The 23,755-nt window shown below is 34.9% G+C and overlaps 1 protein-coding gene across 1 annotated transcript in view; it reads right to left on the bottom strand.

The window, feature by feature from the left end:
- The window catches only part of VPS13A (vacuolar protein sorting 13 homolog A), a 337,780-nt gene that overhangs the window by 65,436 nt on the left and 248,589 nt on the right, over nucleotides 1-23,755 (bottom strand). Inside the window, exons 56-59 of the mRNA XM_044678014.1 lie at nucleotides 18,614-18,760; nucleotides 17,756-17,837; nucleotides 13,973-14,042; nucleotides 9,984-10,089 (exon numbers count right to left, since the gene is read on the bottom strand). Of these exons, the coding sequence (XP_044533949.1) occupies nucleotides 9,984-10,089; nucleotides 13,973-14,042; nucleotides 17,756-17,837; nucleotides 18,614-18,760 (405 nt within the window). The remainder of the gene's footprint in view (nucleotides 1-9,983; nucleotides 10,090-13,972; nucleotides 14,043-17,755; nucleotides 17,838-18,613; nucleotides 18,761-23,755) is intronic.

Here is a 23,755-nt window from a genome sequence, read left to right as displayed (position 1 = left end):
AAAAACTCTGACAGGGGTCTAATTACTCAAATATACAAGGAGTTAAAGCAATTGTATAAAAAATCAAGCCATTCCCCAATTGATAAATGGGCAAGAGACATGAATAGGCAATTTACAGGTAAAGAAATCAAAAGTATCAATAAGCACATGAGAAATTGTTCCAAATCTCTAATAATTAGAGAAATGCAAATCAAAACAACCCTGAGGTATTACCTCACACCTAGCAGATTGGCTAAAATGAAAGAAGGGGAGAGTAATGAATGTTGGAGGGGATGTGGCAAAATTGGGACATTAATGCATTGCTGGTGGAGTTGTGAACTGATCCAGCTATTTTGGCTGGCAATTTGGAATCATGCTCAAGGGGCTATAAAAGAATGCCTGCCCTTTGATCCAGCCATACCATTGCTGGGTTTGTACCCCAAAGAGATCATAGATAAACAGACTTGTAAGAAAATATTCATAGCTGTGCTTTTTGTGGTGGCAACAAATTGGAAAAGGAGGGTATGTCCTTCAATTGGGGAATGGCTGAACAAACTGTGGTATATGCGGGTGATGGAATACTATTGTGCTAAAAGGAATAATATACTGGAGGAGTTCCAGGCGAACTGGAGAGACCTCCGGGAACAGATGCAGAGTGAAAGGAGCAGAGCCAGAAGAACACTGTACACAGAGACTGATATACTGTGGTAAAATTGAATGTAATGGACCTCTGTACCAGCAGCAATACAATGACCCAGGACAGCTCTGAGGGATTTATGGTAAAGATGCTACCCACATTCAGAGGAAGGACATGATTGAGGGTGTGGACTCGAAAGTACCACACCAATGCAACTACCAACAATTTGGAAATTGGTCTTGATCAAGGACACATGACAAAACTAGTGGAAATGCGCATTGGCCATGGGTGGGGTGAGTGCGGGGGGGGGGGGGGTGAAGGGGAAAGGAGGAGCATGAATCATGTAACCATGTTAAAAATGAATATTAATAAATGTTAAAAAAAAAAGAATACATCTCCTATTCAAAGCAGTGAGAAGTATGTTATCTGCTTCTCTTCTAATTTATATGACCATTAATAATGTCACATAGCCACTTAGAATATAATGTGGAATATGATGTTAAGTGTTGGTCTAAGCCTAATTTCTACCAGAATACTCTTCAATTTCCTTTATATTTTAGATCTTTTGTTTTTTTCAAATTAATTTTATTATTTTATCAAACTCTATAAAATATCCCCTTTGTAACTGCATTAAAAGTGCAAATTAGGGGGCACCTGGGTGGCTCGGCAGATTGAGAGCCAGGCCTAGAGATGGGAGATCCTAGGTTCAAATCCAGTCTCAGACACTCCCTAGCTGTGTGACCCTGGGCAAGTCTCTTAACCATTATTACCTAGCCCTTATCTCTCTTCTGACTTAAAACCAATATACAGTATTTAATTCTAAGGTGGGAGGTAAAAGTTTTTTTAAAAAAGTATAAATTACCTTTAAAAGTATTATAATTTTTATTATATAGGGATGGCCTACCCATGAACAATGAGTATTCATTCCTTCAGTTATTTAAGTTGTTCTTTGTTTATTTTTTTTCTTTTACTCCTCTCTTGGGATACAGACCTACAAGTGGTATTACAGAATCAAAGGGTATGCACAGTTTTATAGACCTTTGGGTATAGTTCCAAATTGCCTCCAGAATGGTTGGATAAGTTTATATCTCCACCAACAATGCATTAGTGTCCCAATTTTGCCACATCCCCTCCAACATTAATCACTTTCCCCAACTGTCATATTGGCCAATATGGTCAGTATGAGGTAGTACTACAGACTTGTTTTAATTTGCATTTCTATAATCAAGAGTGATGATTACTAAGAGCTTTGATTTTCTCTATTTGAAAACTGCTTGTTCATATGCTTTGATCATTTGTCAACTGAAAAATGGCTTATATTCATATAAATTTGACTTAGTTCTCTATGTATTTGAGAAATGAAAATTTTATCAGTCATTTTTTATAATTTTTTTCTTCCAGTTTGCTGTTTCCTTTCTAATTCTGGTTAATTTTGTTTGTACAAAATCTTTTTAATTTAATATAGTCAAAATTATTAAGTTTATGTTTTGCAATGTTCTCTATCTCATTTCATCATAAATTCTTCTGTTCTCCGAAGATCTGACAAGTAAACTATTCTATGTTCTTCTTATTTATTTACGGCATTACCTATTATGCCTAAATCAATACCAGTTTTGATCTTAGCTTGATATAAGGCAGCGTTGGTGAAGTATTGGCACATGTGCAGAGCTGGCACTTGGAGAGCTGCTCAGTTTGCTCTCTTCCCAGAGCTGGAAGACATTTTTTTTATGCCCCACCCCTCTGTCCAGCTGCCCAAAGCTTAGCACTTCCTCCCTCAGCTCTCTCTAGTAATGACTGGCTAACAAACAGCTTGAATTTGCCCTCTGGGCACTCAAACTCAAAAACCTATGTCAATGCTGGTATGGGGTAAAAGATATTGGTCTATAACTAGTTTCTATGATACTGTTTTCTAGTTTTCCCGTTAGTTTTTGTCAAATAGCTCACTAAATTTCTTATCTCCAAAGCTGAGATCATTGGGTTTATCAAACACTACACTGCTGGGGTAATTTTAGCTCTGTATTTTGTGTATCTAATCAATTCCACTGATTCGTCATTAAATTTCTTAGCCAGTACCAGATTGTTTTGATGATTACTGCTTTATAATACAGTTGAGATCTAGTACTGCTAGTACCTTCCTTCATATATGATCTTTATTTCTTTTTAAAGGAGTACTTTTTAAGTTATACAATTAATTGGTGTCCTTTGGGAAATTGATTTCTATATTTCATTAATTTTGTAGTTATTTGGATGAAATTTCCCTTGCTCTTATTGCTTCCTGGATTTTAAAAATTATTATTATTGTGGATTTTAAAAGGAATATTCAATATCTCCAAAGTATAATATTTATAGAGATTTATTAATATTTAACTAGAGAGCTAGAGAACATAGGGAAAGTTCCCCATTCACTTCACATGGAAGAGAGAGAGAGAGAGAGAGAGAGGCATTACCCAAAACTTAAATATGACCATGCAAAAGGCACAAGTAAATAGAAAGGAAAAGGAATTGTGGGTAATACAGAAGGGAAACCTAGGTAATGCAGTTCCAGGGGTTCAAGGTTTTCCAACTATACATTATATAGAAATACTGTCACATTTAAGTGTGTACTTTGTAGCTTGAAAGTTGCTAAAGTTATTGTCTCAATGAGTAGCTTTGCAAACATGATCACCAGTCTTTTAAATAATATCTTCAGCAATTTATTTAGTTCTATATTTTCCCTTTTATCTTTCTGTTAAACTTATCCAAAACTGAGAGAGGGACTACGATGTCTCCTGTTACTACTGTGTTGCTGTTTGTTTTCCTGTAGCTCAGTTAATGTTTCCTTTATGAATCTCGATGCTAAGGCATTTAGAGAGTATAGGTCTATTACTGATAATGCCTATAAACAATTCCTTTCAGCATGATATAATTTCCTTGTTTATCTCTTCCTTTTTTGAATGCTTGTTTTTGTTTGTCAGATAACATAATTGCAATTCCTGCATTTTGGGTTTCACTTTACACAGAGTAAAATTTTCCCAATCCCATAGTTTTATTTTGCATATGTCTTTGTTTTTTTTAAGAAAGAGATTGTAGAGTTTTCTTTTCTTATTCAGTTGGTCACTTATTTTCATTTTATTGGTATGTTTACATTTAATCCATTCACTTTTAAAGTTGTGAGAGCTGGGTTTATATATTCCTCAATTTGTCTTTGGCTTTTTCCAACTTGTGATTTTTCTCATTCTTCTCCTATAAACACAGCACTACATTTCTTCAGTTACTTTAGCTTATCTTTTTAAAGAAGGCCCTATTTCCACTGGCTCTCTTTCCCCTCACTCAACATTCCTTATTTTATTTGGCATCCTTTTTCCTTTTGGAGTTTTGCTTATTGGTTTTTTTCCTTTCTTGCTTTTATCTTATTTAATTCTTGTCCTTTTTCTCAGTCACAGAGATTCCCCCTTCCTTTCTTCTCTTTCAACTAGTTCTATATATTATGTTTTTAAAAAATTTTATTTTATTTTTTTTTGCACCCTTTTCCAGAAAGAATTTCTCTCACTCATTCTCTTCTTGTCTATTCTAGACCCTCTTTCATGACCCCTATGGTTATTAAGTACATCCGAGTTATATGAATTCCTTGTGGTGTTAAAACTTCCAAGATATCCATTCTAGATTCTACTTTCTAAGTAGTTTCAACTACTGCCTTGTAAAGTTTAGTTCACAGATTCCCCATTTCCATTATAACTCATTTCCAGAAAAATGCAATTTCTACAGGTGACATAGAACCCGGCCCCTCATGCCCTGACCATCACTGTCTTACACCTTCCCTCCTGGATATCTTCCTTTTGCCTCAGAAGTCTCTCCTATGTTCATGCTCTCCCAATTCCACAACTGTCAAATGACTCTAGTGGTGCCAACTTCCTCTCCCCTCCCAAGGGGATACAAATAGTCTTTACCAAAGCCACTAAGACAAAACATGACACATGGTCTCCATCCGTCTTGACAGAACATCTATAGGAGCATTTATTAGTGGAACACCCTCCCACCACGGAAACAAGGACTTTGCTTTTCTCTCTTCTTTTTCAAAAATTTCCCCTCCTCAACCTTACCCAGGGATCATTATCATTATCAAAGGGATCTTTAGCTCACTAGTAGCATTTGGCTGGAATTGAGTATATGATATACTGCCCTCTCTCCTCTCCCCTCTTACATCCACTCTCTCATTTTGTAATCGAGTTCCCTGCCAAAAACATTGATTTATCTGTAGGTGGGGTTTCTGGAGGTTCTATCCATAATGTTTCAGGCTTGCCATATTACCTCTACTTGACTTTCACATTCACTTCTGTCTCCTTGTGTACATTTAGAAAGAAGTCTCTCATTTGCTGCTGTTACTCCTGTTATTGCCTTCCTTATCCACTGCATTTGTTCATTGTTTCTGAATTTCTGTTGCCTGATATATTAGAGATGCAAGTAATCTCTTCAGGTCTAGTTTTCTCTCCAAACATGTTTCAAACTCCCTTTTATTGCTGAAAAATCATCACTTGGTTAAATTTAGAAGTAAATCAGATTTGTATGGCAGGTCATCCTGTGCTCCATTGCTCTTTGGAACACATTATTTCATTTGCTCCTGTGATTTCAGGTGTGTACAATAGTCGTTATTCAAATTTCCTTTCCTTTGTATTTAAAGGCCTTTTCCTGATAGGTTACAGAATTTGTTGCTTCTGAACCAAATTGTTAAATTTAAACAATATGTATCTTAGTGTCTGTAACCTTGAGATTTTTCTACAGGTTTTTTTTTACTTTTCTTTCAAATGATATTTCATTTTCTGTGTTCTAAAGTTCTGAGCAATTTTCTTGTATTATTTATTACATTATAGTGTTCAGGTTTTTTGATTTGTGATCTTCTGTAAGACCTTTAAATTCCTAAGTTATCTCTAAAGTTTTGAGATAAATATGATGTGCTTTAATACAGAACATGTTTTCTTTTAATATTATTTCTTTTTCACTTTTCTTCATTTAGATTGGAATATCAGTTGTCCTTTCTTTTTTTGCTTTGGTGAGACTTGCCATTGCAGATTCTATTTTTTTATTTTGCAAACTATTTTTGTTATACTGGCAACAAATTTTGCTTTCATTCACATTTCTCTCAGGAAATGCAGGTTGTAGTCACAAGTTCTCTTTAAATTATAGAGGGTCTTCTGTCCCATATTACATATTTGTTTTGCAGGATTTATTTTGCTGTTAATGTTTTCCCTGCACATTTATCTGCTTATATTCAAAGTTTTTTATTCCTTTTGTGTGTTTTTCCTAATTTTCCCTATTATTAACTTTCTGACCCTCTCCCCTCTGACAAGGGTTCCCCTGGGGCTAAATCTCAAAGAGTCGTAGCCTCCTCCCACAATGGGCATTTAGAGTTTAGCATTCTAGGTCTTGGTCCCAAGTGACTTTTAAGAATACAAGACCTGGCCCCAGCTGGATGCTAGGCTTTTTCATTTAGGCTTGGTGGAATACTACACAGTCCCAAACATATAGTGTCTTGACTTATTCCCTCTGTTTCTCAATTCTTTCGTGCTATTCCAATAAGAGTTGATTTCTATCATTTAGTATTTGAAGGAGATGGGGAGGTTGGGGTATGGGGCTGAACTCTATTACAAACCACCTTGTGTGCCCCATCTCTTTTCCCTCTGCTCCTCCAATCTTCTGTAGAGATAAGGCCTTAGCAAATTCCTACAATTTAGATAGCCATAGCATTGGGAAGTGGAAGGAAGGGGAGGAAGGGTTCAAGGTATGAGGTTGACTAGTTATACAGCTACCACCCTAGTTCAGGTTCTTACTCCTCTTGCCTCTACTATTGTAAAAGTCCTCTAATTGGTCTCCTAATTTCAAATATCTCTCCATTCAATTATCTCCATCCCTATTTCAAATATCTTTCCATTCAAATATCTCCATCTTCAAGCTCATTATAACCTCAGCTACCAATGTGTTTTTCTCTCAAGTATAAGCCTGATTATGTCACATATTGCTATTCAATTAAATCTAACTATTCCCCTTCTCCTTCAGGATCAAATATAGTCTTTCGGTTGAAACTTTTTACAACCTGGCCTCTTCCCATATTTCCAGTTTTTTTAAAAAATTGTCTGTTGATGATTATTTTGATTTTACAAGGACCTTTTCCTCAACCATCCCCAAGGAAATTCTTGGCCTTTTGTTTCTCATTCTCATTTGCTTGTGGTTCCATTTTCCCCTCCATCACTCTGACAGAATTCATCAGAGGTACAGACTCTCGCTCTACTCTTTTTAGGTACTACTCTCCTACATTCCTTGGCAAAATGTACTGGTGTCAAGACCGCGTTCCAATCTCTGGCCCGTGAGCCTGGACTCTAGAGTAGGTCACATCCTGCCCATCTTGCTATGGGGAGTGATCTTAGGATACAGGGTATTTCCTTGACATTCATAGTTCTATTACCTCCCTACCATGGAGATAATAATTTTGGCATACCAGGAAACCTCTCACACCCCCAGACTGAGCAACTCAAGGATTTCTGAAATTAAACTTTCTGGATATTACCAGAGAAGTAGCTCTAAACTGAGGTTCAAGGCCAGTATGTGGCTGGGGCAAAGGATATCAAGGTCCTTAATTAGGTTGAGAGAGTCTTCCAAAAGCTTGACCCACCATGGAGAAGAGAGAGTTGGAGTGGTCACTGTGCAGACTGAGGAGAAAAAAAATGGAAAAACATTCTCCTCAGACAGAATTACTTCCAAAGATGGTCTTCATCTGCCTGTAGTTATTTAATGGTATTCCAGGGCTGAGCTCCTTGGGAAAGGGAGCTTGTCAGGCTGGGTGCTCATGGGTTCTCACCAAAAAAAAAAAAAAAAAAAAAAAAAGGGAGCTATGTTCATACAGATTACTTTATATCTCACTGCCTGTTGTGGGGAAAGAATGAAGGCAGAATTTTACTACTTTTTCCAGTCTGTTCATATTGTCTCTTTTCAATGTACTCTGTGAACTAGTTATACTGGCCTTTTTGCTATTCCTCATGCACGACACTTTGTGTCAGATAGCTGTGCCTTTGCCCTGTTTGACCCTGTTCTTGGCATCTTCTCTGTCTTCAGCTCTATGGCTCCATTTACCTTGCTTCCTATAAGAATCAGCTCAAGTTTTACCTTCTGCAAAGAGGCCTTTTCTGGTCCCCCTTTTTAACTGCTATTGCCTGTCCCTTCACATATTACCTTCAATCCACTTTATATTCTTATGTATATAATTATTTATATGCTTCCCTTAGGGGTCTCATTTTTATCAGAGCTCCCTGGGAGAGAGACTATTTCCCTTTCTTTCAATCTCTAGGACTTAGTATAGTGCCTGGCACATAGTAAGCACTTAATAAAATTATTAATGACTGATTGACTAATGGAAATGCCAGTAAAGATGTTGTTAATCTCCTCTCATAATCTGTTAGCTCATTGGCAGCTGGATGATGCCAGTAATAACCGAAATTTAAAAATACCTTAAGGTTTGCATAGCACGTAGCATAAATTTTCTCATATGAACTTCACAACAATCCTGATAGCCTGATGCTATACATATTATTTTCATTTTATATAGAAGGAAACAGGCTCAAAATGGCTAAGTGACTTGACTAAGATCACATAAATAGCTAGAACAGACAGTATAGTACAATGCAAAGAATACTAGATTTGAAATTATAAACTCTCCATGATATTGGCCACAATCTAAGTCCACTTTTCTTATTTTGGATTTAGAAGAGATTGGACTGACTTCTAAGATGTCTTCATGCTCTAATACTATGATTCTATGAACGTAAGTGCTGGATTTGAATTCAGTTCCTCTACAGTCCAAGGTCAATATTCTCTCCAATTCAGATAAAGAACACACAATAAGAATGCCAAAAGCAAGCAAGGATTATAGATTGTCAAAATTTCCTAGATTTGGTGGATACGTTCCCCACCTTTTATACTGATTAATTTCAATCAGTACAAAAGCAGGAGATAAAACTGAATAAAGTCCAATTTTGTATTTTTCTCTATTTCAGAAGTGATAGTAGCCAAGAAAGTGATTTCCTAGTGGTAAACTTTCTGTGGATTAGCCTTTTTATATGGATTATTGCTTGGCTCCAGAGAGCAGAATTAGTTGCTTTTCCATTTTGGTATGAACTAAATAATCCAATATGAGAAAAAGAAATTGAACAAGGCATCAAAGAACTCCCTAAGAAAAAATCACCAGGGCCTGATGGATTCACAAGTGAATTCTATCAAACATTCAAAGAACAATTAATCCCAATACTATAAAAATTATTTGATATAATAAGCAAAGGAGTCTTACCAAATTCCTTTTATGACACAAATATGGTACTGATTCCAAAGCCAGGTAGATCAACAACAGAGAAAGAAAATTACAGACCAATCTCCTTAATGAACATAGATGCAAAAATCTTAAATTGAATACTAGCAAAAAGACTCCAGCAAGTGATCAAGAGGGTTATACATCATGATCAGGTGGGATTTATACCAGGAATGCAAGGATGGTTCAACCTTAGGAAAACCATCTACATAATTGACCACATCAACAAGCAAACCAACAAAAACCACATGATTATCTCAATAGACAAAGCCTCTAAGCAACCCAAGATCCCATCCATACCATGATGAGGAGTAGAGTAGGATTTCTGTTCAGCAAATCAAATTCCCAAATAAATACATTTTACAGAAGTAAGCTTTTTAAATGTTTCTCTGATTAGGATTAGTGTTCTGTTGATACATATGCAAAAATTTCCATACAAGTCTTAGCAACAAAATGTTTTCTACAAACCCTAAACATATCATTCTACAAAATAAAAGAGTATGCTTGTTGCCTGCACTATATACAGTAAGAAGAAACGAGAGATAAGCCCAAATGAAGGGTTTTTTTAATGTATGAAAAGTGCTTTGCAAATTAAGTCACAATATAAATATCAGCTACTGTCACCTGCAACAAATAGCAATAGCTTTTAATCTCTTTTTAATTCATCCCATCTGAAATACACCAGGAAATATTCTAAGAAGAATTTCCCAAGTTCCCAAAGCCCTCAACAGACAACAAAAAAAGATTAAAAAGATCCAAAAAAGATCAAGACAAAAGGAAAAACATAGAACTTTAATAATGCCACCCTGTTTGCTCCCTTCTTGGTTCAAAATACATCCTTTTTTTGCTAATTAACTAAAATGATATTAAGGCTATTTCTTTCTTTTCCCTAGGACCTATAATGGGAAAATGTGACTTTTATCAATATAGACAATGTGATTATATAACATATATTTTTAAAAATTTTCTACTTGAATAAGGTACTTAATTACTTTTCTTTCTAATTCCTGACTCGGTTTCAATAACCATTTTTCATACCTCGTGTTGTTCAGTCACCTCAGCTTCTGCCATGAGTTCTGCCAGAGCATAAAGAAATCCAAGATCTAACCTGAGGTCCATTTCTTGTATCAATACTTTAAAATACCTATAAAACAAAGTTTTTACAGAAAGTCAATTTAGTGCATTAAGAATAGCACTTTTATACCAAAACAGATTAATCATAAATTTAATAAACAAATTCAAGTTATGACTGAGCAATCATTTTAAGTACAATAAGCATAGCCAACAATAACTAAGTAATTAAAAGTTTTATAATGATTGGCATATATATAACATTAAAAAATTTTCAAAGTGCTTTTCTCCCATCAACATTATTAGTTAAATAGCATAACTACTGTTATAGTTATTTTACATATGAAGAAACTGAAGGTCAAAAAATTAAATGTTATGCCCATAGTCACAACATCATCAAAATCATCAATTACCATTTATATAGTGCTTTTAGGTTAGCCTTCACAAAAATTTTATCCTCGCAATAACCCTAAAACTTAGGGTTTTTTAAAATAACTTTTTATATCTGAGAAAGGGTATACTTGTTGTCTGCACTATATACCTATTTTATATCTGAGAAAAACGAGGCAGAAAAAAAATTAACTGACTTGCCTCAGGTCAACAAATAGTAAGTTGTCTAAAGCCATATCTGAACTTGGGTATTCATGACTGCGGGATTTGCACTCTCTACACTGCATCACTATATACCTCTTATTGCTAAGAATACACAAGCCTGGAATCTGTGTTTTCTGATTCTGAGACCAGTGATCATTCTATGATGCTGGATTTTTGCTTTTAATTTAATTTTCTATATAGTGAATTTACAAAAAAAATTTGCATGAATTAATTAACTTTGAGGCAGCTTGAGGAAATAGCTAATAGTGGCAGAACAGAATGAGAATTCTCAGTACTTGTTCTCTTTTCAAGCAAAGTGAGGCCTTTCCAATTCAGTTCCATCACTTCTTGATGGTAGTTGATGGTAGAAGTTCACTCTAGAAAAGCAGTTCTCAAGGTGCAGCAGGACTCTAAGAACCTTCCAGGGGATCTATGAGGTCAAAATTATTTTCATGATAATATTAAAATTTTATTTGCTTTTTCTACTCTCGTCTCTCAAGAGTTATACAGTGGAGTCTTTCCTAAGCTATGTGTTCTAAGAATGAAAGATTTCACTGCAAATATAAAGAACAAGTTAATGTTTCATCTGGAGACTTGTTTTTTTTTTTGGCCTTACATATTAAGGAATCTATAGATATTGCTGGACTTGGTATGTTCCTTTTAATCATCCAGGATCAACACCAAATAATTGAAAAAGATCATCTTTAATATATGATGGGTTTATTATTATTTTTAAAAGAATAAATATTTTAGAAATATATGTTCTATCTTCTAATACAGTGACTATCAGTAAATATAATCTACACAAACAAATGCTTTTTTGGGGACCTCAATAAAATTTAAAAGTATAAAGGCATCCCAAGACCAAAAATTTTCAGAAGCACTGCTCTAGATAATCACCAAGTCATCTTCTTCCTTTCATGAAAAAACGGTATGGTGGCCAAATTGTTAAATTTGGGAGTTACAAAGAGTTGGATTAGAAATCCTCCTCCTTAGATGTTTATTGGCTATATCATTGGAAAAGTTACAAAAAGTCTCTAAACTTCAGTTTTCTCATCTATAAAATAAGGATCACTAGAGCTCTGGCTTCTCACAAAGTTGCGAGGATCAATTGAGAAAATCTCTATAAAATGCTTTGAAAATATTCAAGGGCTATACAAATGTCAGGAATAGACAATCACCCAGCTGCCAGCAATCTCTCATGGTTGGCAGGATGAGAACTGAAGGGATTAAGAACAGAGGCTTTAAAGACAGGGGACAAGGTTTGCCAACAGATCCCTGATGCTCACTTAATTACAGTGTAAACAAGGGGGGCAAAGGAGGCATTTACAAATCAACAGTCTACCTCATGGGCAGGAGAGGCAAAATTTTAGCCACAGTAAGAATGATTTAAAAATTAAACAGCCCAGAGGCAGTTATGTTCTCTCATCTTGATGACCATGTAACTACTGATAGTATAAGCACAAAGTCTTCAAGTCAAGTTGGGGTCAAGAAAAAAAAAGGTGAAATAACAAGCTAGCTAATTGGTTATCTGCTAAACAGCAGGATGGGCACTAGGAATACAAGCCAACTGATGAAAAGAACAGCAATTGCCTAGAAGGGAATCAATCAAGAAAGCAAAGAACAAGCATTTAGTAAGCTAAGTATTAAGCAAAAATGAAACATTCTTTGCCCTTAAGGAACACATAGTCTTTAGTGGAAACAATATAGAAATACATACATATAGAAAAAGCAAATTTTCAAAGAAGTAGAAAAGAAGGGCACTAGCAGCTGTGGGGAATAAGGAAAGTCTTCAATTAACAGGCAATGCTTGAACTAAATTTTTTAGGCGGCATTTAGGCTTTGAAGAAAGCCAATAAAAAAGAATGGAAAAAGGAGATTAGAGAATTAAATGTAAGGATTAGCAAGAAAGTCAATACAGAGTGTTGTGTGACAGATAATAAAGTTGTAATGTTAAGTGGGGTCCATTTATGAAAGTCTTTAGGAGCTAAATACACATACTTATATTTGATCATGGAAGAATTAGGTAATTCCTGGACTATAATGAGAAAGGGAATAACATGATCAGATATATATCTACAAAAAATCACTTTCACAGCTTTGTAGAAGATGGATGGAAGAGGAGGCAACTATAATAATCAAGGAGAGAGGAGATGAACGGCTGAATCTGGATGGTATCCAAGTGAGTAAAGGGAAGGAAAGAATTTGAGAGACAATATGCAAGTAGAAACAATAAGATCTGATGACTAGGTAGGTATGTGGAAAAAAGAGTCAAGAACAATGATGAGGTTATGAATATAGGTCACTAGAAAGGACCTCAGGGACCTTAATAGAAAGTTCATGAAGAGAGAAAGATGTTAGTTTGGAAGAAAGATAATGAGATCAATTTTAGACATGAGGAAGGAATATTAAAGGAAGCTTTTTTTTTTTTTTTTTTTTTGGTCTTGGGATTTATGCCAAAAGTAAGGCACTTGAAGTGTTTTTTTGGTACATCATATCTCTGGTTTTCTCTCATCACAAGCAAAATGTAAAATAGCCAGAGAATGACAAAGGCAATCACATTTGCAAGAAGACTAAGTCAATGATAAAAAAGCTTCAGAGAAATGGTATTTCACAAATATGGTGGGTTACAATGCTAGCAGAACTACACACTCTTCCAACCATTTTAGAAATAATGATCCCACTATTTGGCAAATATTCTGTTACAGATGATTCTATAAAGTCCCATATATGCTAAAATATTAGCAGTATTACTTTTTTGAAGTGGCAAAAAACTAGAAACAAAATAAATATCAATAGATAGGTAGTATGAATTTAATGAATAAGTATTATAAATTTAATGATTATATACTGAAAATGACACATGAATTCAAAGAAATGTAAAAAAACTGGTATGAACTGCTATACACCAAAGAAAGCAGTAACACACAAAAGATACAATGAAAATAAAAATATAATAGAAGGAAAATGTAAAAAATTCAGATAAAAAGCAATGATTAAAGTTTGTTTCTGATAGATAATATTGTCATACATTTACTTCTTGAGAGAAAGGTGATATACTACAGCTGAAAAATGCATTCTCTGTCATTAATGATAGTATTATCAGATGACTTTATCAGTTTTCATTATTGTATTATTTTATAGTATATGTTTTGTTATTACTTAAGGGAAAGCATATATTGTACAGCATTGAGAACTGAAGGCAGTACACATCCTCCAAAACATAAATAAGTTTTTAGAAAACAAAAGTTATAAAAAGTTCCAATTCCTCTGAAGGAAATCAGTTATGATTACTCTTTAAATGAACTAAAATTCTAAATGAAGCAAGGTACACAAGCGAGTATTCTGTAGTACATACTTACTTAATACGTGATATTTGTGAATGTCCAGCAGATCTCATCACAATACTTACATCTGTAAATGGCTTCGGTGCTGCAAAGTTATTAGAGATTAGCATGATTATGTTATACTACTTTGTGACACAATATTAGAATTACATATATAGGTATCAAATGTTTACTATAATTGTAGAAGCTACTATAAGTAATAATCACATGTAAAGACAATTTTAAAAGTCAATAAAAACTACTATTATATAAAAATCACAAATTTAAATTTTGGAAACTAAGGAAGTTTTGCTAAAAGTCTTATGAATGTTAATTAAAAAACTTTTAAGAGAAAGTGTTATGTTGCACTAAGTTAAAAAATGAAATATCCAAACAATTCACTGCTAGCAACTTGGATAAATCAATAATTTATGGATTCATTATCATAGTTCAACTGAACATTTTATACTCTTATATTCTTTTCCTCTCTAATGGAAATAATGCTCATTCTTTTACAATGTTAAATGAGCAAGAAAGAAAAGAGGAATTGACTGTCTGTAGCACAAATAATCTTCTCTAAATGAAGTAATTGTAGTTTTCTTTCTTTCTCTCACGCCTCCATTCCCTAATGCTTAAAAGAGTAGAAAATATTCAACTTATAGATGTTGCCAAATAGAAGGAATAGTTGTAACTTTTTTGCACTAATGTCTTCATATAGATACAGTGAAACTCCCAAGAAGCAATTATGAATAGAAAAGCATAACCCTGATTTGCCCAAATGGGAAAAAACCAAAACATATCATATATCATGTATGGTGAAATCACTAATGAATAGGAAGAAAATGATCACGATCTAAACCCAAAGAAATTAACTTTACTGAAAACATTTAAAATAAAATAACTATTAGAGAACAGTAACATATATTCCCAAATTAGTTCTACTACACAGTGTCCTAAAACTCTTATAAATACTATTACAGAAATTAATAAAGTTATTCTCTCACCACAAAGAGGAACATTCATGTCTGAACCATGTCTAGGCACTTCTAAAACTGATTGTAATTTTATGTAGCAGTATCTTGGTTATAGATTTTTACATCCATGAAATATGGCTACCAAAATTAAATGTACTAGCATGAATCTTTTAACTTTAAAAATGAAGAATTTTATTAAAATTCCACACCAAATTGAACTATAGTATTTGTATTTTATAATAAAATTATTTAATGAATTCACCTTATCATATGTCCACAACCAATATTTAAAAGCTATTGTATGAAAAAATATATTCTTACATTTAGGAAGGTGGGTTAGTGCAGGGGCCAGTACAGAGATTTCTATAGTATAAGGAACTCCAAATGAGCAGCCCCTTATCTGGACTATTCTTTAACTTAAAGTGTTAAAATTTGCTTGGAGAGGTTAGTGAATGTGTAGTTTCACTCAGTCTTCTGTTTCAGAGATTGGACTTGAACCAAACTTGGTGAATCAAAGGCCAGCTTTCTGCCTCTATATTATGGAGCCTTTCATAATTCTATTAGTACTATAGATTTTGCAGTAAGGTTGTTTTTTTTTAAAGAATAGATCATGAAACCTGGCATTCTAAAATGTTACTAATGCTCTACACAGTAGTCAATAGACATTTAGGATATAAATAAAGTGACTAAACAAATGATCCAAGGTATGAAATAAATTAGTCCAAATCAAGAAAAAATTCTCACACTACACAATTGGTACTATATTTCTTTGATTGTCAATGCTTAGCATAGGAGAAAAAACTCCTCTAAAAAACAAACCAAAAAACTACAAGCTGTAATAGTTCACACATGGCAAAACTATTAAACATAAATAACATTTCAGGAAGGCCAAAACCCAGAACATGTTCTCTGACCTATACAGTCAGAAGGAACCTCAGAAGTCATCTAACTAAATACTCTTATTATGAGTTAGGCCTGATTCTGGTTCACACCTTGTTAGTTTTTAGTTCAGAGTAGGGGGAAAATAAGGCACTTATAGCTTATTATATAATTAATGAAAGGATGCTTACTGGATACAGTAACACTTAGTTTGGATAGAATCAGGCCCCAACACATCTAGTCAGTAGGGCAGGATGTGACAACTCCCTTTGTCTTGGGAGATCCATTAAAATATATGGGTCCTAATCCCACCTAAGTGGGCCTTCTTATGCCTTTGTGTGACCATTTTTTGACAGGGGAGGGGGAATTACTGGTAGATATTGATCTTATTATGTCCCTCTTTTTAGAACTGAAGAAACTAAAGCCCCGACAGTTTAAGTGACTTCTCCAAAGTCAAAGAGTTATATGTCAGAAACAGTATCTGTCAGGTTCCCTGTCAGTACTCTTTCTCCTCTAATATACACTGTTTTATACAAGTTGACATTTTTCTATTAAACATTATAAATAGGGATTAAATTTCCAGGTCAGTGCATTAAAACCTGTTTAATACATAATATACCTATATATATTAAATTCACAAGTTAGCCAGGTGAGAGAGGTAAAAGGTCCTACAACTCTTGTGGGAAGGCAAAGGTATGAGATCATATAAAGGACAGGCCATATTTCCAGTGCTTGAAGAGTGTGTCTCCCTGAAAATTGGAGAGGCATATTCACATATCTACCTTACTGAGGATAAGGAGGATGACTGTTAAAGGTAGGAGGCTCAAAATATTGAGGTGCTATGGTCCATTATGAGTAGAGTGAGAGAGTCAAATATTTGTACTCTCTATAGTGACAAAGCCTACCTATTAAAGAGCTGTGCTGTTGGGATAGAGTTTTTTTTTTTTTAAAGCATTCAGAGTATGCCAAACTGCTGTTAAAAACTGTTAAAAACATTTCTGGAATGGAAAAAGTCATCCAAGAATCAACCAGGCCTTTCAAAAACAAAAATCTCTTTGGTTATAATGGCAGAAGAATGGCACTTAACTTTGGGTCCATTTGTCAAATTCCAACAATTAAGTTACAAGTTCTTTGAAAGCAGAGTCATTATAATGGAATCTGAGAACTTTGGAATTGAAAGGTATCTTTAAGATCACCAGATCCAATTCTCCTATCTTAGAGATGTGGAAATTTAGGTCTTGTGAGGTGACATAAATGGTGCAAAGTGAGTTTCAGCAGAGGTAGAACTGAAACTTGATTCTGAGTCTAGTAGTTTTTACCATCATTCCATGTAGTCTCCAAACTTACTTTTATTCCTCCATAGTATTTAGTAGGATAATTGTACTATATACTGTACAATATTGTATTGTACTATATTTGTACTATAGTTGTACTATAAACTGTACTATATATAGTTAGTGCTTTCTAAATATTTGTCAAATGAATTAATCTCCAGACATACAAAGGACAGGCTCCTCCTTAACTTCTGCCCCACAAAGGCAAAGTTGGAGCAGAAGACATACATTCTCCAGATCTATTCTAATATAGGTGGTTCCCAAGTCAAGTTTACAATTAAAGGATGTTTGTATTTTTGAAAAAAAAAAAGGAAATTGCTACACTCCTTTTAGTGACATTTCTGATAAGTGTATGTTATATAGTATACACAAATAGATATGCAGAGACCTAAAACATAGATATTAGGCTGGTATAAGAATGTAGTTGGTAAGTTATTTTTTTCTTTGGTATTACACAATTTCATTGAATATTAGTGTTAAACACAATTTATTTTACAGCTGATTTCATAGAAACTCAGTTTTTAAAAATAATTTTATTTCAGCATCAGTTTATAACAAAACCATTTTTAGCTCATCTCTTCATTTTAAAAGACAACAGATTTCAATGGAAAACTGAAATAAAAGTAACAAACCTGAGTCCATGGTGACTGACTTGGGAGGTTTAATAGGATAAAATACAAAGGGAAATATAGCTCCATGAATCTGATTTTGTATCTAATGAAAAAGAAACAGTATGTTAACACTGTGCTATGTCAGCTAGACAAGTAAAGTCTTACCTTTATAGCTGGAAAAGACCTGGAAAACTTTTTTGTCCAACCTCCTTATTTATAAGTAGGAATATAAAATGTGGAGAAATTAAATAATTGATAAAATTACACTGTAACCCAGAGACAAAAATGAGTCAAATATTTTTTATCTTTTTACCCTATAATCTTCCACCATTGTATGCTTCTGTCTCACAAATGTTTGTGCATTTTGTTTGAAGGGCAACAGAGGAGAAATAACTTAACAAAAATAATTTTCTCCTCCCCTTCCTCCCTCTCTCTTTTTTCTTTTATTTTCTTTCTTCTCTCTCTCTCTCTCTCTCTCTCTCTCTCTCTGTCTCTCTCTCTCTGTCTCTCTCTCTGTCTCTCTCTCTCTCTGTCTCTCTCTCTCTCTCTCTCTCTCCCTCTCCCTCTCTCCTTCTCCCTCTCCCTCTCCCTCCCCCTTTTTGTGAATATAAGTATTACTTAACAGCTATCTTCCTCCTCAACACTCATTTCTGGTAATCTAACTATATCAATAGCTACTCTGCTAAAGACAAAGGCAAATGTGTTCATGGAATATTAAGTTGAATAATAAGAAGCTTGAGGATTATGAATGGCATGCTTATCCATTGATATCAAGTAAAATGAGTAACAAGGCAATATTTCTTGTAAGTCCTATTTGGTGGCATTTGAATTTTGTCAGATAGTTGGGGAGAGGGTTGGTATTCTTCAGGAATATTTTACCTGTATCCTATAAATTTGAACTCTGAAAGATGTTTGATGTGCAGATGTACTATATTCTAATTTTACTGCTGGCAGATAATTTCTTCGTACAGGTATTATATGTGGTTGTAGAATTTTCATATTACTACCACTAGGTGTTAAACAAACCTGAAACACAAAAAAATATTTTTTACTAAAAGTGATGCCACAATAGTAATTTTTATGCATAACAAAACAGAAAGTGTATAATACATAAATAAAATGAGCATTGATTGTGTTTGCATATGGTACTTTACATAAAAAATTTAAAACATAATATAATCCTCTAAGCAATGCTACTATTAATGTTACAAATTTTATGATGATATTTATCTACCTTATTTATAAAATTTAAGACTTATATTTTCTCAATTTGAAAATTTCTAAGATCAAATGAGCAGTTATTCAGGGAAGAAAAAATTTCAATAATTTAAAAACCAAAGGAAGCATATAAAAATATGAAACAGCCATTTTGATAAAAATAATCCAAATTTTAAAACATTTTACTTAAATATCATTTATTTGGGTGACTTCTCTGTCCTGTGTTATTTAAAATCACTTGGGATACTTGGAACTACATTTCCCGTGATCCCCAATGGGTTTCCTGTTTTGGATTACATCTTGAAGGTGAGGGACTGCTTTAAATATTGGGAAGTGACTTTGAACTTCCTCTTTAGCTACCTGGGCGCGTGAAGATACAAAAGGTAAAATGGCTGAGGCAGAAGTTTGAATACTTACAGGCACGTGGTCTAATGATTTTTGTCTCTATCAGCATGGCTTTTATTAAAAACAACAGTTTGGCCAACCAGAAGGTTGAAATTCGAACTCTCAATTTTCCAGATAGCCTAACGAGAGCATTTAGAGCCATGCCTCCCTTTTGGCCATCTTGCTTAGCACTTTCAAGCAATTTTTTAAAAAAGGAAAGTAGCAAGCTGAGCCCAACCCACCTTGGGCTGCTTCTGGCTTCTGGGTGCCCAGCCAGTGCCTCTACCACCTCTTCTGACTCCTGACCTGGACTCCATTCCCGCCTGGCCCACCAGAACAGACCGCTGCCTCACGTTCCTGCCTGCTCTGATCTCTGCTGAATTCCCAGCCCACCAGAGCAGATTGCTTCTCTTGATCCTGCCTTGCTGGTGCTGCTTGTCCTGTTCTGAGTCCAGAATCCCGAGCCCCAACAGCTATGACCCCCAGCTACCGCTTTCACTACCACCCGGCTCTGACTTGCCAAGATCTCGATCTTTAGAGACTGCTGCACCTACTGCTTAAGATTTGGTATTACCACCCACCCCCACCCCCACTCTCTTGGTAATGGCCTGCATTCTAGCCTCCACATGATTTCTCTAAAGGTCTAATTTAGGCACCCCCACCCCCACAAGCTCTCTACGTTGGTATTTTTCTAAAAACTGACCTAAGCTTTTCTCTAGCCCCGAACCCACGATTCCACGTGGACGCGCTGGTATTTACGCTTCAAACAGGAAGTAAAATGACAAACTTTTTTGAGATTATTAAACTCAAACTCAAGGGAAAAGAAATTCACCCCATACCTGCTTGGAACTTTGAACTAAGAGCAGTGATTGATTATAATTATCCTGAATTTGAACTTTAAATGGGACCAGAGGTGGATTTTCAAACCTCAGAACTCAGGGTTTTAAAAAGACTCTGTATCTTACTGCATTTTGCTGATTAGTTTCGTGAATTAATTTTGTTTATTTCATCAATTTTCCTGTTGCACTGAATCATTTTAAGCTAATGAAGTTTGTGGCTGCTAGATTAACTCTGTTTCTGATTTTATTGTAACTCCCAAATAATGAAAAAAAAAAAAAAAGAAAAAATCTATTAGATCCGGTAGAAGAGGTTTTTTTTTTTATGGTATAGCTTTATATCTGGTACTCATATTATATTTCCTAATTTACTTCAGGTTTCATTTTTACTGTAATCAAAAACAATGCTGTGTTCTTGTACCATTTGAACATCTTACACATTTTAAAGTTGTAAATTGCCTTATGTATACTGGATTTATAGGAGCACATGTCTTTTAAGTTTTTGTTCTATCTTGGTAATTGTGTACAACCTTGGAGAGTTTGATGCCTGCCTTGAGATTTAAATTGTAATCTTGTGAGAGGTCTTTTAAAAATTTACTTTAGATGCCTAGTACCCTTCTGTATAAATGATAAGGTTTTTGTGTATTTATTTTAAAGAATTATTGTCTTAAAAGGATAAGCTTTATATATTTTATTGGGAAGAATTGTTATCTTATATATTTTTTTGATGTTAGTCTCTATGCTTTTATCAGAAGGATCTAGAATTCTTAAGGATAATTGTTGAGAAGATATTTTACCCAAGGTTTAAAAGTTGTAACAAGTATATGATTTTTGAACATCATTGTTTATTGTTTTAAAATGCATTATTAGAAATTATGGTACTCTATTTGAATGTGCATTGTGAATCTGCTATTTTGTAAAACCCATTTACACTCACAGAAAATCTCATTTTTGAGTAACAAAACCTTTCACTAGTTCTAAGCTATATATATATATATTTGATTTTTAAAACATTCTTTTTTTAATTAGAGCAATTGATTTTTCCTTTTTCTCATCTTGTACTGGAAGCACATATATAATCATTATTTATCTTTTTTTTTAATTTTACAGTGATATAAGCTTAATGCAAATACCTGAAGAGCCTATGGGACTGTGATTTAATGCCTCTCTGTCTGACTCTAGGAGAAGCGCCGAGCCACATGGTGACAGAGATTTGACTGAGAATCTGCATGAATTGCAGGAGTTCTATGCCAATACTTGAAGGGCTTGAAACTGGGGTTTGAGTTTTGGAGTCAGCTTTTCTAACGCTTAGAGGCTCAGTCCCCCTCAACTTAAATTCCTAGTGAGGCACCTAAGATTGGTTGTTTATTGGCCCATTTCACTGAGAAGTTGAAGGCAATCAGATCAAAGAAAGGCATTTCCTTTATTTCTCTCTGTATATATAGAGAGAATGGTAATTTTTCTGTAGTCCTGGCCCTGAATGGATATTTGCAAAGTGCTTAAATCACTTTAATTAGGCCTTAATTCAACGGCTTGTTATAAGTTTATTTTCTTTACATTTTTTTTGCCCATGTTACAATTCATTTACAAGTTATTTTTTTCTTTTTTTAAAATTTTATTCTTTTTATTTTTTTTTAATTATTTCTGTTGACAATTGATTTCATGCACCCCCCTGACTCACTCAGCCATGCATCCTTGGCTGACCTTTTCAGGGGAGTATTGTGTTAGTTAAAATTTTCCTCAGGGGGTGTGTGTGTTAAGTTTTTATTACCATAATGCCTGGATTATAATCTATAATGCAAGTTAATTTTTACTCCTTTAGGAGTAATCTCAGGAGGGTAATGTTAGTTCTCAGAAAAAAAATGTATGTTTTGTAATCTATAATGTAAAGTTTAAATTCTTTGAGAATAATTTCAGGATAAGGATTTTGCCATCTCCCCAGAATCCAGATGATGAACGTGTTTGGTGGAGGCATGAAAAGATGCCTAAAGAACCTTCACTGGACCATGAAGACCAAATTTGAACTTTGGGGTGCATTTGATTTGAACTATGGGTGTTGAAGAAATTGAATGCATATATTTTGAATGGACACTCTTATGCCAGTGGGGGACTGCCTCAAATTGGCTTTTTGTCAACGCGGCTAGCTTTTGTCCTCTTTTCTTTTGTTTTAAGATCCTCTGAAAAAGACCAGTCTTTTTCAATGGATCTCAGGGGGTAATATTATTTAAAATCACTTGGGATACTTGGAACTATATTTCCCGTGATCCCCAACGGGTTTCCTGTTTTGGATTACATCTTGAAAATGAGGGACTGCTTTAAATATTGGGAAGTGACTTTGAACTTCCTCTTTAGTACCTGGGCACGCGAAGATACAAAAGGTAAAATGGCTGAGGCAACAGTTTGAATACTAACAGGCTCGTGGTCTAATGATTTTTGTCTCTATCAGCATGGCTTTTATTAAAATACTATTCTCCCTTTTAATATCTACCTTAATAACTTTTTATAATAACAGTCCATAAAAATGCTCTAATTTGTCCAGTTAAGATGGCAGCAGAGTAAGGAGCAGCTGCTCAGTCTCTCCTAACCAAAGCATACAGGACTCCTCAAGGGGACATAAAAAACGAATCCAGATGAAAGAAGGAACCCCACAACAGGGCGCAGCATTGAAAGTACGCGGAACTGGGGCATTTCCACTCTGTGAAGGGGTGAAACAGCTCTCACTAAAACGCGAGAGGAAGAAGCCCCTCCACCACTCCCCACACCACGCACAGAGCCAAGGCCAAAGCACAAGAGGGAAAGCAGGATTGGGGCAACCAGTGAGTCACTGGAAGCTCCAGGGCTTGTACCTGAGAGCTGCAGGATATAGGAACCCAAGTGGCTAAAGAACACGCACGGACTTTCCTGAGCATCTGCGAGGGTGAAGGCAGTGCCCTAGGCGCAGACAAAGATCTCGAGCGCAGGCTTGGACCTCGAGTGGGTCATTTGGGAACTAATGAATGGACTGATGGGTTTTGAACAGCTACTTTAATTGTACATGATATGCCGATTGGGGACTGCCCCCAATTGGATTCTTGTCAACGCGCTTAGCAAAACATTGGTTTTGCTTTCTCTCTTTTCCATTTCCCTCTTATCTCTAACTATTGTAGTTAGAAGACCTTTGTGAGTATAAGATGGTTGTGTAACATGATCACTTGGGGTGACTAGGCACCCAATATGATCATCAGGGGGGATTGTGTAAATAGAATTAGCTCGAGCCCATTAATAGTCAAAATTCTATTCAGCCTAGGCGTGCTAATGATGTCACCCTAACCTCCCTTAGTGGGGAGGGGAGACAAGTTACCCACACGTGACAATAAGTAACAAATCAAGAATAAGGCCATTCCCCAATTGATAAATGGGCAAGAGACATGAATAGGCAATTTTCAGATAAAGAAATCAAAACTATCAATAAGCACATGAGAAAGTGTTCTAAATCTCCAATAATTAGAGAAATGCAAATCAAAACAACTCTGAGGTATCACCTCACACCTAGCAGATTGGCTAAAATGAAAGAAGGGGAGAGTAATGAATGCTGGAGGGGATG

This window comes from Gracilinanus agilis, chromosome 1, assembly GCF_016433145.1.
Source record: "Gracilinanus agilis isolate LMUSP501 chromosome 1, AgileGrace, whole genome shotgun sequence".
NCBI lineage: Eukaryota > Metazoa > Chordata > Mammalia > Didelphimorphia > Didelphidae > Gracilinanus > Gracilinanus agilis.
The sequence above is the reverse complement of the archived record's forward strand: the minus strand, read 5'-3'. Positions and strand labels throughout refer to the sequence as shown.